This window comes from Rhipicephalus microplus, chromosome 2, assembly GCF_043290135.1.
Source record: "Rhipicephalus microplus isolate Deutch F79 chromosome 2, USDA_Rmic, whole genome shotgun sequence".
NCBI lineage: Eukaryota > Metazoa > Arthropoda > Arachnida > Ixodida > Ixodidae > Rhipicephalus > Rhipicephalus microplus.
In genome coordinates, this window is record NC_134701.1 from 272,082,197 (window position 1) to 272,100,361 (window position 18,165).

The following is an 18,165-nucleotide window of genomic DNA, read 5'->3' on the forward strand; positions in this document are numbered from 1 at the left end:
CTATCTATCTATCTATCTATCTATCTATCTATCTATCTATCTATCTATCTATCTATCTATCTATCTATCTATCTATCTATCTATCTATCTATCTATCTATCTATCTATCTATCTATCTATCTATCAATCCGCCTACGACGTTTAGTTCTCCTGGCCTTGGTATGGCATAATACCACTGTATGAAGAACATATTTGAATAGTCATAACGTGAAAATCATCGCATGTATATCATGAATGTCATGATTTACACTTCCTGGTTCTGCAGCTCTCGCGGTGGTTTCTTTCACATGGCATGTTGGAAAACTGGTATGGTATGGCATGATTGCATGGCGAGCACAAGCGACAACCCTAACATGAAAATCATGACATGCGTGTCGTGTACCAACATGACTACATGCCACACTCATATTGTGCTCACGGCCGTATCGCTAGCGTCACATTTACCAAATATGGTATTACAATACGTAAATGAATGGCGAAGGTATGCGACTGGCGCAAACATGATAATCATAAGATGCGTGTCATGTAATACCATGACTACATGCAATCCTCATGATGCGATGGTGGCCGTTTCGCTAGCTTCACTTATACCAAATTTCGTATTCTGGGACGTGAATGGATGACGAAAAAATGATACTGGTGCAAACATGATAAACATGAGATGCGTGTCACGTAACAACATGACTACACGCTACGCTCATGATATGCTCGCGGCCCTTTCGCTAGATTCTCATGTACCAAACTCGGTATTACGCGACGCGAACAGATGACATAGCTAAATGAGACACCGAAACATGATATTCACGACATGCTTATCATGTAACAACTTGACTACACGTTACAGAGATGATGGTCTTAGGGCCGTTTCGATAGCTTCCATATGCCAAATTTGGTATTACGTGACGCCAATGGATGCCGAAAGTATGTGACTGGTGCAAGCATGATAATCATGAAATGCGTGTCATGTGAGAATATGACTACACGCCACAGTCAAGGCACCAAGATATTTCAACGTGACGCGGTGCGCATGCTCGCCAGCGTTCATTTCGTTGCGTCACGCCTGCGTTGCCATGCCAGGCGCCGTTCCTGCAAAATACTCGCAGGTGCGGACAGTGCTGTGTTTCTTTGACGCATGCGCATTTTAGCGTGTCCGGCGTCCCTCCGTTACAAAAAGAGGTAGACGCAGGGTCGTCTAGGTAACGCATTGGTGGGAAATGCAGGATGTCGCATTTCGCGCCAGTTGCCGTCGGGCCACGCCGAAGGACGCTGGTCGCGCCTGATGATTGATTGATTGATTTGTGGGGTTTAACGTCCCAAAACCATCATATGATTTTGAGAGACGCCGTAGTGGAGGGCTCCGGAAATTTTGACCACCTGGGGTTCTTTAACGTGCACCCAAATCTGAGCACACGGGCCTACGACATTTCCGCCTTCATCGGAAATGCAGCCGCCGCAGCCGGGATATGAACCCGCGACGTGCGGGTCAGCCGCCGAGTACCTTAGCCACTAGACCACCACGGCGGGGCTGGTCGCGCCTAGCGTCAGACCATAGATTGCTCGCGTTTCGCTAACGTATAGCGTCGCGGTGCCCAGCGTGCGCACGCGTCAACGCTACGTTGGAGCATATTGGTCCCTTCATGATGCGCTCGCGGCCGTTTCGCTATAGCTACACATACACTAAATTTGGTATCACGTGACGTGAATAGATTACGAACGTAAATGACACATCCAAACATGATAATCATAACACGGAAGTCATGTACGGCTTGATTCACTTCCACCTCGTAACGTTGTGATGATTTCAAAGTTACATATCAGCATTTCTCATGTATGATTCGCATATCGTCGATTCCCACTGTACGTGCGATCTGCCAATTTTTTTATTACGCAATAGCAGCATTTACGAGGCGACTTGCTCGTTGTTTTTGACAATCTTGCCCCTACATGTTGATTTCAGCTTACATTTGCGCTTTATACTGAGGACAGCCAAATCGCTTCCAAGACAATTTGATGAGTTTACGTGATTGCTATTATAAATTTATTGTGGTTTTTATAGGCACACAAAGTGCGCATCTTCTTTATACGTGTAATTGGGCTTCTAATGTGGCTTGCGCAACACGAGGGCGTGATATTGATTCCTCTTCACGGCAAAAGCATTTACATGGGTAGTTTGCTACCACCTGATCATGGGCTGCCTCGTATCATGCGCTTAGTTCATAACACCCACTAAGCTTATTGCTTTGCTTGTTCAATGAATGATTTGTGGGGTTTAATGTTGGATATCCACCGTACAATTATGAGACACGCCGTAGTGTAGGGCTCCGTAAATTCCGACCAGCTTAAGTTCTTTAACATGCAACCAAATATAAGCACTTGGTCCTAGAACATTTTCGCCTCCATCGAAAATGCAGCTGCTGCAGCCGGGTTCAATCCCGCGACCTGCGGGTCAGCAGCCGAGTGCCTTAGGCATTAGACCACCGTGACGGAGAGTTTTGCTTCTTCGAAGCACCCAGTTTGGAAAGCAAGACGATGTCGTATGCATATTTCGCAAGATGAATTCTAGTATCCCATTATACACGTTTCGCACAGCAAAGTCAAGTTCTATTTGCGGGCTGGTTGCAGCCTTAGATTTGGTCGCCGACGCAAGATACCGGCCTATCTATATGAGGAGCACGGCGAGAGTTCGGCCACAGTCGAACGAAGTGGCCTGGAATCCGCTATCCGACGCTTTCTAAGGAGCGCTGCGACATGGACGACTCAAGCCAACTGCGGTGACGCAGTACCACAGGCACGGAGAGCGGTTGCCGATTTGGGCGTTTCGGCGCCTTGCTTATGCATGATGCACCTGTAGTACGCAGCATGTGGAGGCACCGACGCTCGACCACGCAGAAGCCGACGCAAATGGTTGCATATTAGATACGAAGCAGCTCTTACACCGTACGTACTGAATCCGTACATACGTGAATCCGTCTGAACGCGCCGCAACACGCTCCTCGCCACAGGTGTTCGAGCAGTGCCAAGTAGGTCACGCCGCAACTGCGCGTTAACGTCACACTCCCCTCGCAGTGCGCTCTGACGTCACGCTCTTCCTCCCTGTGCGCGCGCCTGAGGCGGCAGCCTTGTCCGTTCTTCCGCAACGCTTGCCGCTACCACTGCTCGCTGCGCTACCAGGAACGTCTGTCGCTACACCACCGAGTCGTTGGTACTGGAAGATGATCCGGAACCTCTCGAAGATGCTCTTGTACCGAGTGTGTTGCCTGGCGCGACCACGACTTCGTGGCGCTGTACCTCGTTCCCAACCTCCCATAGAAATATGTTAAGGGCTGTATGAAAGAGACGCTGACTGATTGAGGCGAAACCGTGTCGAAGAGTGTCTCTTAATGGCGTACTGACACAAAATTGCACGGCCGAAATAGCCTGAGAATGCAATTCCCGTAAGGAAGCGTATATCATCTGCAAAATATCAACAGCAACTTTAATTTGGAAGGTATCTTGAATAATTTATGAGGCTTACTTCAGCGATCGAATTCATCGCGCTAGTGACACCCTCACAGGTGATCTTTTGAGAACCCTCTATTTCCCTCCCATCACCACGCTGCAGTCAATAAAAAGGGTTAAGACGACGTCCTATCCGCCATTATTCTTTAGCTGCGTATGTTACTGAAATTGCTGGTCGCGAATGCATGGCCTTGGCGCACGCTGTGGAGTTTTGTGTTAGGCGCATGGACACTGCAGTTCCGTTTTTTATTCGAAAGCAATTCTTGATGCGGGCCATGCGGAAGTGTGTCAGAGTTTCGTGTGCTGATGCAATCGAGAGTTGCGCACAATAGGTGGCGGTACTTGCACCCGCTGGCTTTTCGTTTTTGGAGCTCTCTCAAACCAGAACTGCTCTATAAAGAGGGGCTTGTAATTAATTATCTGTTTCGTGTTGCAGCAAACAATGTGTCGTGTTATGAATAACAGGCCCCGAGCAACACGTTGCAGCAGAAAACACGAGGTCATAGTTTTTGTGTCAGTACCCCTTTAAGGCCTGACCCCACGAACCCGTTACAGCGGGTGGCTTTTTTGACATGACGCCAAGCCTTCTCCCTAAGGAGAGTTGCGGTGCGTGGCTACGCGACGTTGCGCGCTCTTTCTATCTATAGGGAGAGGGCGGGTAGACGCGTCAAGAAAGCTCGCGCTGACGCGCTACAAACGTGTACATGTGGTCAGACCTTTGTAGACGCGGGAGACTTCAACGTCTCCAGGAATTCTCTAAGGTACAAAAACACTTTTCTTTCCTTTTCAGCGTTCATAAAAAATGTCAATGTTATATTTATTCTGTATGCCCTGATTGATATTTTCGGCAAGTTATTGGTGTGCAGTATTTCGCGATAAAAACGAATAAAGTAAGTCAGGAAGTGTCACATCTCCTTCTCTACCCCTTGTAGTGTTTTGAACGCACGATAAATACTTGCGTTCTATTTGTTCAGTGTGCAAACATGCCACTTGCTAGGGCACCTGTGCCATAGCTGGAAATAAAATAAAAGTGGGCAAGAGTGCACTTACGTACAGAGTATGCCGACCCGGTTGGCGGACGTATGTTGCTCGCACATGAAGTGGATAGAGGTGAGACCAGTAAAAATAGCCAATGCAGGGCGCACCATTGAAACCTTACATCAATATTTAGTAGATATGGCCTCCCCGAACCGTGGCATTCAATAATGAAACTTAGTTCACTAAGTGCGCACAATCAGTCATTCATAAACGAAAACGGAATACGCCACCTTCGCATTACGCCTTATCATCCGCATTTCTACGATTGATCAGAAAGGGAACTGAACGACTAAACTGGGACTGCACAAGAACGCTAGTGGTACACGCAATGAAAGGTCGATTAGACCGAATTCTGCAGCAGTATAACTACCCACCACTGCCAAGTGGGAAAACACCAGCCTTCACGATGCTTGGTTTTGAGCCTTGTTGCAATAGATGCCGTTGTTTCACGCCGACCATTTTCTAACGCAGATACTGAAAAGTTCGGATACTTTGATACAGTAACTACAGGACGAAATTCAGGTGTGAGGCTGGCATTGTGCAGGCGCATGATGGCCACCGCACGGTATCCATGAAGGCCGCAGACAGGAAACATCATCGTTAGCAACTGGAACCTGCTCGGAGCAAGAAAAACAGTTCGTGACTTGCGCCGTGGAAGAGGACGTCAAACAAGAGCCTGGTGCTGAGGCAACGCAGACAGAAACTTGCTAGACTGGAGCACCGGTGGCCTTAAGCTGATTGTTACATCGTGCATAATGAATAGCACAGCATAAACGGAGACATCTTGTTTATTTCATCTTCTTCCTTCTCCCCCGTGGCGGCCACCGAGCGCGTGCCACCGCACAGCGCTGTAGTCGGTAGCGACGCCTTATACCACATATCCCCTCTTGCAAAAAAAAAAATAAAATAAAATAAAAATAAATGGTAGAAACACACAAAACTGTTTTTGTCTACTTCCTAACGAAGTCCTTCAATTTCTTTGGGGTCTTCTTTTTACGCTTGCTTTTCCTTGCAGGCGCATTAAATCCTGGACTGGTCAAAGCTTGCGTGCCGTCTGGTGGAGATGATACGGGGTCTGCCCTTTCATGACCATCCGCTCTTGATGTGTCCCATTGGGGCGCACTAGATGACCGATCAGATGCAGGGGACCAGTTCATAAGGGCAGCGGTTTCAGGCTGTAATGCATGAGAAGACCGATTAAATGCAGGTGTCCAGTTCATAACAGCAGGGGTGCCCGATTTCATTTTGTTGACCGCTCCGGAGTGAACTGCGATTAACTTAGATGCGTTCCACACACGCCCATCGTCCAAAAGGTACGAGGCCGGTCCCCGTTTTCCAATGATCTTCTTGGGCGCGGAAAATTGTGAAGACAGCTTACCGTGAGCTGCAGTTGTCTTAACGCGCACGTAATCACCAACGACGAAACTGGGTTCCTTGGCTCCACGTTTTTCATCGGTGTAGCTCTTCGAGATCATTTGCTTCTTTTTGACATGCTCTCGTAGCTGTTCAATCGCCCTTGACGGGTCCGTGCTGAAGCATCTGTCGGGCAATCCCAATATGTCAAGTCTGGTGCGAGGTTGGCGTCGATGAAGAAGAACAGCGGGTGTCGCACCAGTAGTCGCGTGAGGCGTACAGCGATATACTTGCAGGTAATCAAGCATGGCTGTTCGTACGTCACGACGTTCAAGCAGGGCTAGTTGAATGTACGACTTCAGCACCCTATTGAATCTCTCCACCAAGCCGTTAGCTTGTGGGTAATACACGGAAGAGTTGTAGTGCGTTATTCCACGCTCCGTGAGAAACTCGTCAAAGCTTGCTGAAGAGAACTGTGGTCCATGATCGGATACAATACTACGTGGGTAGCCTTCTCGCGCAAAAAGTTCAAGTAAAAACTTCTTCACTGTAGACGTGGTCGCATCTCGCACGAACGCCACTTCAGGCCACTTGCTATAATAGTCAATAACAGTAATCGCAAAACGGCAGTCGGCCGAAGCTTGCGTGAAAGGTCCCACAATGTCGATGGCAATTTTTTCCCACGCCGCGTCAGGAAGAGGAACAGGTTGCAGTGGCGCTGGAAAGGTACGTGCGGACTTGTCACAAGACTGGCAAATCACGCATGTGCGCACCAGTTCTTCAATGTGACTATCCATGCATGGCCACCAATAGGACTCTCTCAGGCGAGCTTTGGTACGACTAATGCCTGGATGTGACTCGTGGGCCAGATCCATAAGGCGGCGTGTCAACGTTGCAGGCACGACAATCCTGTCACCCCGGCATAGGATATCACTTACAACAGAGAGTTCAGCCTTCACGTAAAAGTAAGGTAGCAATTCTTTTGACAGTGATTTCTTGTCAGGCCAAGAAGTAGTCGTGAAGTGCTTAACTTCACAGATAATCTGATCATTGGCACTTGCTTCTTGAAGTTCTGGCATGGTAACTACGGGAGACAACAAACAGATAAATTCCTCTTCTGGTGCATCGCGGATTAAACTCTGGACGGGTAGCCTGGAGAGAGCGTCAGCCACGACGTTTTCGCTACCTTTCCTGTATTCGACGGTATAGTTGTAGCAGAGCAACCGTGAGGACCAGCGCGCAATCCTTAATGGTCGGTGACCGGTGCCTTTCGTCGAAAGAAGCGTAACCAGCGCTGCGTGATCCGTTCGTAAGATGAAAGGTCGTCCCCATAGATAAACGTGCCAGTGTTCGCAAGCCCAAACACAGGCAAGGGCCTCACGTTCGCCGACTGAGTATTTCCGCTCATGCGGTTGAAGTGTGCGGGAGGCGAATGCGACAGTTTGCAGTGAGGTCCCGTTGTCTTGCTGAAGTACTGCACCTAATCCATATCCTGAAGCATCAGTTGTAACGAACACAGGCAAGTGAGGATCGAAAAGATGAAGCACTTCGCAAGATGTGAGCAGAGATTTCAGGCGCTCCAAACTGCTCTGTGCTGCCGCACTCCAAACGAAAGAGGCTTGTCCTCGTAGCAAGGCGCGCATTGGCTCGACAACATCCGAAAAATGAGGAATGAACTTGGAATAGAAGCCTGCAAGCCCCAGTAGCGAGCGGAGTTCGTTAATATTTGTAGGTGATGGTGCCTTTGTTATCGCCTCAATGGATGACATCAACGGAAATAATCCTTTGGCGCTCACAACGTGACCTAGAAAAGTCAACTCTGCCACGTCAAAGACACACTTGTTGTTGAGCCGGAGGCCAGCATCAGAAAGACGTTGCAATACAGCGCGCAAGTTTCCCAAATGGTCCTCTCGGGATCGCCCATACACGATGATGTCATCAATGTAAAATAGGACACATTTGCACCCTTTCAAGATCATGTGCATCATTTTCTGGAACGCTGATGGCGCCGACGCCAGTCCGAAGCAAACCCTCTTGAAGCGAAATAGTCCATCGTGAGTGATGAACGTGGTAAGGTCACGGCTCTCTAAACTGAGCGGTAACTGGTGATATGCAGAAGCTAAGTCTAGCTTCGAGAAACGCTGTGCCCCAGCCAGGCTGTTCAGGAGCTCCTCAGTTTGTGGCAAAGGAAAACTGTCTACTACCACAGCTTTGTTTGGCTCCCGTAAGTCAACACACATGCGAATCGAGCCGTCTTTTTTTCTGGCTACGACAATAGGGGAGACCCACTCAGAAGAGTCGACACGCTCAATGATGCCCTGAGCTTCTAATTTCTGAACTTCTGCCGAGACTTGCTCGCGAATGACAAGTGGCAGTCGTCTCAGTTTGCTGGCCACCGGTTGTACAGACGCGCGAACTCTGACCTTGTGAGTGAAACCTCTCACAGTTCCCAGCTCTTTTGCAAATAGGTGCTCAAACTCAGAACGTAATTCTGGAGGTAGCACCGGAGTTTCTTGCGTCATTAGAAGACACCTGAGCGGTGACCCTTGGATCTTCATATCCAGAGCAGCGATGCCGTCTAATCCCAGAATGGTCGTTCCCCCAGGCACAACGTATAGTAGAACAGAAGTGCATCGGCCGTGAAATGAGGCAGTAGCAATGAAGCATCCTTGTATAGGAATTGCTGCCTTTGAATAATCGAGAAGCTGGACGGATGTAGACTTCAGTGGATACGCTTTAGAAAAATAGCGTTGGTAAAGTTCTTCGGCCAGGATCGAAACCGATGATCCTGTATCGATCAAAAATGGTACAGAAATTCCTTCTATTTCCAACGCTGCGTAAATTCCCTTCTTACGGCTCCAGATCTGACAAACACTTAAATGGTCGTCTGGATCAGCTGTATCGTTACCTTCCGCTACATGCTGAACATTCTTCTCAAACTTCCGCAATGACTTGCACACCTTTTCAAGATGGCCAATTTTCTCACATTGTCGACACCTATGTGCTTTGGCCTTGCACAGAGAGCTATTTGCAAGGTGTGCCGTAGAACCACAACGATAACATACTTGCTCTTTCGGAGATATGCGACTTTGACCGTGCATGTTATAGCAAGTACATGTGCTACAATGCCGTTCTCTGTGATTTGAAGTATCTTTTACACGATGAACTTGCAAGTCATTTTGTGCAAGTTCTCTTGCTTCATTAGTCGCTTGACCATGCTGTTTGGCAATGGTAAGAGCCTTAGAAAGCGTGAGAGACTCTTCCAGCAGAAGGCGTTCACGTAAGTATCCACTTGTGGTTTTCTCTATGAGCTGGTCGCGTATCATGTCGTCCGTTAGATCACCGAAATTGCATGCTCCTACAAGACCTCAGCGCGGTGACGTAATCAGCCGCAGTCTCACCTGGGGCCTGCGTACGTTGACGGAAACGGTGACGCGCTGCAGTGACGTTCAACGTGGTTTTGAAGTGACCTTCCAGCGTCGCGATGGCGCGGTCGAACACATCAGGACTAGGGGACGTCAGTGTACCTGCCGCAGCGCTCGCAGGCACGAGGCACGGGTCGTCAGTAGTCGTCAGAGTCTGGAAGATACGTTGTCCTTCCAAGCCCAAGCAGTTGAGCAGGATCGCCTTCCGACGAATGGCAGGTAGGTCGAAGGCGCCCGAAGCAACCATGTAATTCTTGAAAGCCTGGATCCATTGCTCCCATGGAATGTCCGGGTGTCCAGGTGACGACAGGAACGGAGGTGGCGGCTGTAGCCCCGAAATACTCATCGTAGAAGATGGTAGGCAATAAACGAGGGCACAGATGAGGTTCAGGCCGGTAGCACATGGGCTGGTGAATCTTCGTCGCCAAAATATGTTACATCGTGCATAATGAATAGCACAGCATAAACGGAGACATCTTGTTTATTTCATCTTCTTCCTTCTCCCCCGTGGCGGCCACCGAGCGCGTGCCACCGCACAGCGCTGTAGTCGGTAGCGACGCCTTATACCACACTGATCCCACAGCCGACTCGACAATTGTTAGGATTTACCGTCCTAAACCCACGTGATAGTAACAGACACCGTTGTGGAGGCCGTCGAGAATTTCAACCGTGGGGGATCTTCAACTTGCACTTAAGTTTGATTGTTTGTTGGTTTCCTGTATGTACTGGCACATACCCACTCTGGGTGATATGCCATAAAGTCTAGTAGTAGCCTACATGTGATACACCGAATTACAAGGTAAGTGGACGGGCTTCAGTCATTTTTGTCTTCATTGAAAAAAGCGGCGGCCGCCACCGAGATTTTTCATGAAGACCAGCGGGCCAGCAGCCTACTATCATACGCATAAGGCCATCGTAACGGGTTGCAGGTTCTTTCTAATCGAAACTATTGATAGCACCCTCTGCAGCATTGACAGTAGCTTTCTGAGTATAGTAGGTTGCCTTTTTGACGCCATCAATTTGAACATGTATACAACACCTCTACTGCATTGTTTCATTGTGAACAACGCCGCCGTAAGAGACTCGAAATCTTCGATATTTCATGTTTTTTATATTTGGTTGGTATCTCTGTTTAACTAATACCGTGAACATTCTCGAATAGACCACTTTCACCGATCTCAAGATTTTAAGACGAGGTTGTCAAAACCTACGTTTCACTCGCGAGAATCACAATCCACCGAAGAAGAAGTTGAACGTGCGTTGTTCTCCTCGTGATCTGCTCGTTCTAGAACAACGCTGGACACCGCCATGGTAAGACGCCATTTTCTAGTCTCTTGTTTGAGCTAGTCGACGCTGTTGGTCTCATTGTTGGTTTCTCATTTAAATGTTCATTTAGTAAATGTTCATTTTCTCGCGAACATCCCCTGAGTAGGAAACTCACCTTGAAGCATATCGAGAGCAAAACAATCCAATTTAAACATAAAGTGTGTCATTGGACTTCGTGTCTTCACAGTGGTAGTCGGGTTTCTATCCTGTTCATGAGAACCCACAGGAGTTCCGATGGTTATGAGTAGTTAGGGCTTCGATTGAAAAAAAATTGTCGATTGTTTATGCGCTATTTCTCAGAAATGGTTTGGTTGGGTGGAATCTATTACTGAAAATCGCAGTATGTGGATTCGCAGCCAGTGTGAACCACATGCTTTTTTCCCACCTTTAGATCGAGGATAACGCCGGGAGAAATCGCAGCGATAAATTAAATAACGTTGTATTCTGCAGTAGCAGCATTTATGTTGTGGCCCTCATGCCGTGTTGGTTACTTTGGACCTGAACTCCTTGCCGAATTTTCGGGCCGCTACCTGTTTATTCTAGGTTACATTTGCGCATTTAACTTCGGATGGGCTCCCAAAATCACTCAACGAGTTGACATGCAGTAGCAGCATTTATGTGGTTACTCGCATATCGGTTTGGCCATTTAAGCATGAAACCCTTGACGGTTTATTTTGCTGCCAACTTTGGATTTAAGCTTACCTTTGTGCATTCTACTGCGGGATGCAAGTAGCTTCCAAAATGACTCAATCAGTTGAGGTGTTGGCTATTTCTATTAGTCGAGAAACTTTTGCAGTTTTCAGTTCACGTGTATATCTTTTTTTCTTGATGGTTGGGCTTTTAATGAGTCATTACGGAACACGAGGGAACGATGCAGATTCCTCTTAACCACAGATGCATTTAGATGGCCAGTTTGTAGCCCCCACTACTGCGTGTTTCGTAGTGGGCCTGTCGTTCACAACTCCTTTATAGCACCTAGTTTTCTTGCAAGCCATGAAGATGTTACAAACATGTTTCGGTAGACGAATTTCAGCATCCGTTTATATACGTTTCGCAGAGCAAGGCCCAGTTCATATCTCGTGCTGGTTACCGCCTACCACTCGGCCGCCGAAGCAATGTCCTGGCTTCCCTACATCAGCAGCACACGACGAGTTCAGCCGCAAGAGGTGGTCGGGACTCCTCCATCCGGAGCCTTCCACGCAGCGAGGTGCTATGGTCGACTCAACCCAACAGCGACGATGGCGAACTACACGTGCGGGCAGCAGATGGCGACTCGGGCATTTGCGCCGCCTTCCCGATGCATGATGCACCTGTGGTACAGCGCCTGGAGGCGTCAACGCTCAACTACACTAGGGAGACGGCGCTGGTGGGTGCATATTTGTAGACATATATGCTGCTTTTTTCGTAGCACCAGACGAGCTACTAGACGTGGTAGAATAGGCTGTTGGCGTATACAGTAAAAAAAAAAAAAAATCGTGGCTGATCCCTCTTTTTAGAAAATGTGATAACAAGAAAGGGAAGCGTGTCTTCACAAAAGCAGCTTAGCGTTTATTGTGCCTTGTTTTGCCAGAAAAGCGAATGAACGGATGCTACAGCTAGAAATTGAAAATGCAAGCGGTGAAGGACCACTACCTGAAAACTTTCAGCGCGACTGCTACGACTGTTACAGATCGACTTTTGAAGCGTCCTGTTCAACCAGAAGAAAAAAAATTCACCAAACGCACGCACAAGTATAGACCACACAAGCGCGAACAGTCACAGTCCTCACTTCTTCGTGTGTGAGAAGCGTGCTCGGATTTAAAGCGCGGCCGCTAAAGCGAGCGAAGAGACCTTTTTGCTCTCCCAAACCGCAAGTGTGACATGCATGCGTGCAGCAGAGTCTGCGCTCTGTGGAGGCGGCACTTAAAGAAACGCTAGAGCTGACGACCTTGGGAGTGCGCCCAACGCGAAGCGATCGCAGCAACTCCCTACTGATGACAATAGCGCGATATGAAGTAAGAGCTCTGAGGGCCGACATACGGTATATGTTGTGTATAAATGGCTTGTCATTGGCATGTTCGACAACGTACGTTTCGTGGCCTAGGGAATAGCGGCGCGCGTTCCAGATAGGTCGATGAATAGACGCATCACGACGTTGTTTATTTTTTATAGAATCTGTTAGATTATGTTTTGCAACGTTTTTCTTTTACCGGACGGAAGTACGTCAGCGAGGCCCAAATATACCCCGAAATGAAACACTGTTGTGTTAAAAAAAGAAGGCTGTCTTACTGTCTCAGCGTAATATTCAGCATCTATCTTGCTTGTGTTGCATTACCGATGCGTGCCTCGAGTTTCCCAGTCACGAATAGAATGTGCATTATCTGAATTCGGGACGTTAAACCTCACATATCAATCATGCATGCGCATTATCAAGGTGACAATAGTATCCATGATAGGAAAGGTGTGCCTAGTTTTTGAAATGCCAGCAAGCCAGATGGCGACTATTATTTTAGTAATGTAATCATATCTGGGGCAGATTTCGGCGCACGTCAAAGAACCATAAGTTGTCTAAATTTTATGAGTCGTCCAATACGGCGTCTCTCCTAAACATATGGTGGTTTTGGGACGTTAAACACCACGAATCAATCATTATAACGGGGTGATAAGAATATTATCTGGGGCTTTATATACTTCCTGAAACCATTATATGATTATAACAAACGGAGTAGTGAAGGGCTCCAGAAATTCTCACAATACGGTGTTCTTTTTTGCGTTTTCACATCGCACAGTAGACCGGCCCCTGACACCTCTCTTCTTCCAAAATCCGGCTACAATCGCATATTCTGAATCCGTGACCTACGGGCCAGCAGCCAGATAATGAATGTTGTGGGTTAAAAAAGGCGTTTTTGATCAAACCACTTTTTAGAGTTTATTGCGACATATGCGTAACTTCAGAAATGATGCAAAGAGCGATAAAATTGTGTTCACTAGGATGTCTGTGGGACAAAGCGCAAATCCGCTCTGTTTATTTATGCGTGAAAACTGCCTTCAGGCTCCATTTCGTCAAATAAATTCGGGAACAAATAGTAAGTATGCGCTTGTTTCTGTACTTTTTCTTGTGGACGTCTTTTTTTTTTAGCACCTTTTAGTTTCCAGACGACTTTTTGGGATTGTACGAAGTGCGCTGCTTAAGGCATTTTGCATTTTAATAATTAGCTCCTTATTTTCACGCAAGTATTAACATCTCGAATATTGGATATAAAAAGCGAGACAGGCCTTTCATGGAACACAGGATCTGCCCTCGTGTCAAAGGTTCGTTGAGAAATGAAACGTTGTTAGAAGGGTCAGTCGCATATGCAGCTCGGCAGCACACTCCTAGAATATTCTATTTCCTCTCGCTCTTATATTTCTTTATTTTTTGTTTGTCTCTTTGTTTCCATTGCACGTATTGTGTGCTGCTATAATCATGAATCAGGTGTCGGTGTCTTTGAGCGACCAAACATTTGCGCCAGTTGGTTTAGACAGCATTACATATTATGACAAACGAAACATGAACGCCTACAGCTTTCTAACGACCGCTTGTTTTCAAACTAGCGAAATTCGTAACTACGTTATTAGTTTTCGTGCGTGTGTTGGTTCTCGCTAACATGCAATGCGATTTCATAACTTCTCCCGAGTGTTTTCACGCGACAGCGTTGAAGAGCTCGTTTCGCAGATATTCCAGCGTCAGCGCCGTTGGTTGGCAGCGATTTTCGGCCGTGCATCGTATGCACGGCCGAAAAATGAGGAACAATAGAAAAAAATGAATGATGGAAAACCCTTGATAAGAAAGGATTCGAACCCGGGTCGTTAGCGTGGCGTGCGGATGTTCGATCCCTCGGCCCTGCGTGTGCTTGGAAATGCGGTGAAAAAGAACTTCCTCTGCTTGGAAATGCAGTGAAAGTAATCTAGATGCTTTAAAAACACACGCATCCTGTATATATGCTTCACAATGCGACAATAAATAAAGCAATAATGAAGCACCCATCACCAGCGCGTGTCAGAACATTGACCATATTTGCTTTGTTGTTTAAAGCTGGTCGCCCACTAGAAAAGGCACACACGCAGCTGGGCCTATTTCCTTAAGGCCATATGGTGGGTGCATATCAAGTTCGGAAAGGTTTCGTGCGCTACGTACATGAAGTATTCGGACTAAGAACTGAATACTGCAATCGCGCTTCACTCCCAAAGGCGCAATTTCGGAGCACCCTCATTTTTTTTCGTGTGTGTTGTTCGCAGTGCCGGTTACTTTGCCTTTGATTATCGAGCACTATGGGTCGACAAAACAAATTGGAGCTCACTTAAGCTTATTCATCGCAATTTTTCTAAGCTGGATTCCATGGTCTCGCAGCTCAATGCAGTTAAGCGAGTTCTTTTTTGTGCAATTAGGCTTTCGATGATGATCCTCGTGCTTTAGCGCCATAAAACGCCGTTAAATTTATTGCGGTGAGAATCCAAAGAACTCGCCCTCCCTCTTAGTACATTGCTCACGCCTCGCGTCGATCGTTATCCCGTTGGCATATCTGCGTGAGTAGCCGTGATTATAAACATGAAATCATAAGGCAAGTACAAATGCCGAAGATAAGAATACAGGACCATAGGTCGGCAGAGGACGTAGAGAGCAGTTATACTCACTAAATAAATGTATTTTCTGTTTGAAGCTCATTGGCATGCACACTCGCACAAGTTTTTCTGAACTGGTCTGCTTTGATTCATAATTTTTTTTCAAATGGACTCACTCTCTCACCAACATTTCTTTTAAAAACTGGACTCACTAGCTTTTACAACAGCACCAAGTTATTCCTCCAGCGACTCTCTGAGATTAGGATTCACGTAGCGAGGTGAGTCGGAGTCAGTCTACTTGCTAGTGTGTTGTCCTTCAATGCTCACCATGGCGGCGTTTCGCGCAGGGTCGCGTTCTGCTTCGCGCATCGCCGACGCTGTAAGCCCTGCACGTGGTGGTCCCGCCACTCGCCGTAACTGCCGAATGCCTTGGACGAAGAAGACGGCCACCGGGTGAGATGACGTCGGCGGCGTTTCGGACGACGACGACAACGGAGATTACGAAGGCACTGAAGTCGGTGTGACTGTTCACCGATGCCAGCCGACGGTAGGCGCCTTTGGCGGCGCCTTCATGTTTTGTTATTTATTATACCTCAATTTTTGTTCAATTTTGTTCCTAAAAACTGCTGTGCAGAAACAATTTTGCATGACAGAATTAAAAGAATTGTATGCAAACTGCGTGTCGCTGTGTTTTTTTTTTCGATGGTTTTAGTGTGGGAGCTTCGTTAAACATGAGCAGAATGAGCCTTAATAGCGAATTGGAAATATGAAGCTCAGAGGAAATAAAAATAGTATAATCTTTTGTGAATTTTTCTTCGAATATGGAAACTTCATGATCTTTCAATAAAACTAGTCAAGTGAAGCGCTAGAGAAAACTGTCATCGAAACGTCGCACACCGTGCCATAATAAAAATATCATCGTCTGATGATGATATTAAAAGAGCAAAAGCGCCAATTTGGCTGTCTGTAAGGTCTCCTACGAAGTGATAGCATTTACTTCGTAAGTTCACTAAAGGCAATCTTATTTATTTATTTTTTTGCAAGCAGTTAGAAATGAACGATTTACAGTGACGCATAATCGAGCACTTTAGATGTGAAATGTCTGTATCTTAAGCAGCCTTTATAGGCGTACTGCGGGGACGAGAAACGCCTGACTATAGATAGCAGGCTCATGTGGGTAATTCTTGCATTGTCTAAAATCACGCTATCAGACACACGTGCACCATTGTACACACGAACACATGCGCTCGTTTGCTAAATGTGATGCCTTTCGTACGCCTACTACAGAAGGTGAAACACAAGGGCAAAAGTGTTTGTGCCAAGTTCATTTCTTGAAATGCACCAGCCCCGAAAGTGTTGTGACGGTTTCAGCTACACGGCCATCTTCCTGTCACAAATTCATTCCGCAAGCTCTTCGGTAGTTTCATGTAATTTCAAGATTTACCTGAATACATGCACACTTGTGTGGGCGGTGCGTTTGAATCACTGGCCAGGTAACATGGCGATGGAAAAATTCAGAGGACACGCAAAACGTTGGTGAAAATAGAAAACAAGGTGAGTCCCTTGCGTTTCGTTGTTAACATTGTTGAGGAGTAAGGGCTTCGCATCATTGCCTTGAACTCATGCCTCGAGGTGTCATACCCTTCGGACTGGATGGACCTCTTTCGCGGAACGTTTTAAAAAATGAAATGAGGTGGTTAGGCCTTACGGTCTGTCAAGCATGGAACTCACCGTTTCGTCCCTAACCGAGGCGTGTTTGGCACTCAGATGGTTTAACAGTCGCTGTGTTGCTGACATTCGTATATTCAAGAATAAGCACTTTCACACCCTGACTGAATTTCGTGCGCACTTTCATCATTTATGCGTCTAGCATAATTTTCTGATTTGAAGAAATGGGAAAACTTAAGTAGAATTTTGAGCGATTGCTCACAATAAATGAGGTATACCACTGAACAGCTTCATGCCATTTTAGAAGTGTCCGCTTCAAAGTATTTGTGGCTATGGTGCTCTGTTGTTGAGCAGAAGGTCACTGTTTCGATTATGGTTTCGAAGGTCGAATTTTGGTGAAGGCGAAATCGTAGAAGTCCGGGTAATGTGTGGGGTCTGTGCACGTTTAGGAAAACCAGAAGGTCGAAATAACCGAAGCCCTCCTCTGCGGCGTTCATAAAAATTATATTGTATTTTGATACGTAAAATTTGTGGGGGTGCTGACAACCCCCCCTGTAAAGTTGTCTGCGCCGCATGGCGCACATGTGTCGCCCCAAGGTTTTATCTCGGTGGTGACCACCGCCGGGCGATAGATGGCGTTGTGTTCGCTTTGAGTACCACTGTTGGTAGAGTAGTAGCGCCGGCGGTGACACCTGGCGGAAGGCAGGCCTTGGGGGCGGGCGAGCGTTGAGCGAGTCTCTTCTGCGCGTGGCGGCTGCCGCGAACGGTTGTCTGTAGCCCGGGTCCCCGGTGCTCGGCACCGCGGGCTTCGCGCCGGGGTCCCACGTGTAGTCAGGCGTTGGCGACGCCGCCTTGGGTATGTGCTAGTGTGTTGGGTGTGTTAGTGTGTGTTTATCATGTTATTGTGTGTTTAGTGTGTCCCTGCGTTATGTTGTTTGTATGGTAGCATGTTAGTTAAAATTGATGTAACATTCGGCGGACGATATCGTCGTCTAAATTAGTTAATAAATGTATGTATGTTGTGCGCTTTGTACCGACCGCGTCAACTGTGTCCGTTCACTCCAGGAGCGTGGCGTGGCGATGCGCTCGCTCGCCCCGCCGAGACCCCCCAAATTCCAGATATTATTATTTTGGAAAGGCACAAGTGACACATGGAAAGAGGAGAATACCGGCAGATTGTTGAGTGACACGTGTGTGTAACAGGATCTGCCGCACATTCGCCCAATACAACTGCTCGAGAGAGAAATAGGCCGATAGCGAAGGTTGAGGGGCAATC

The 18,165-nt window shown here is 47.2% G+C and overlaps 1 protein-coding gene across 1 annotated transcript; it reads left to right on the top strand.

The window, feature by feature from the left end:
• Positions 1-1,070: 1,070 nt before the first annotated feature.
• Positions 1,071-15,710, top strand: LOC142794962 (uncharacterized). The gene is made up of 3 exons (XM_075885961.1): positions 1,071-1,103; positions 11,698-12,006; positions 15,569-15,710. The coding sequence occupies exons 1-3, from the start codon at positions 1,071-1,073 to the stop codon at positions 15,602-15,604; spliced, it is 378 nt and encodes a 125-aa protein (XP_075742076.1). The 3' UTR covers positions 15,605-15,710.
• Positions 15,711-18,165: the final 2,455 nt, after the last annotated feature.

Excerpts from the sequence above, each read along its gene's own strand:
- LOC142794962 (XM_075885961.1), top strand. The coding sequence starts at position 1,071 with ATGCCAGGCGCCGTTCCTGCAAAATACTCGCAG. Across the intron at positions 1,104-11,697 it reads TTCCTGCAAAATACTCGCAG|AGCAAGGCCCAGTTCATATC; the intron begins GTGCGGACAGTG and ends TACGTTTCGCAG. Across the intron at positions 12,007-15,568 it reads ACACTAGGGAGACGGCGCTG|GGTCGCGTTCTGCTTCGCGC; the intron begins GTGGGTGCATAT and ends CGTTTCGCGCAG.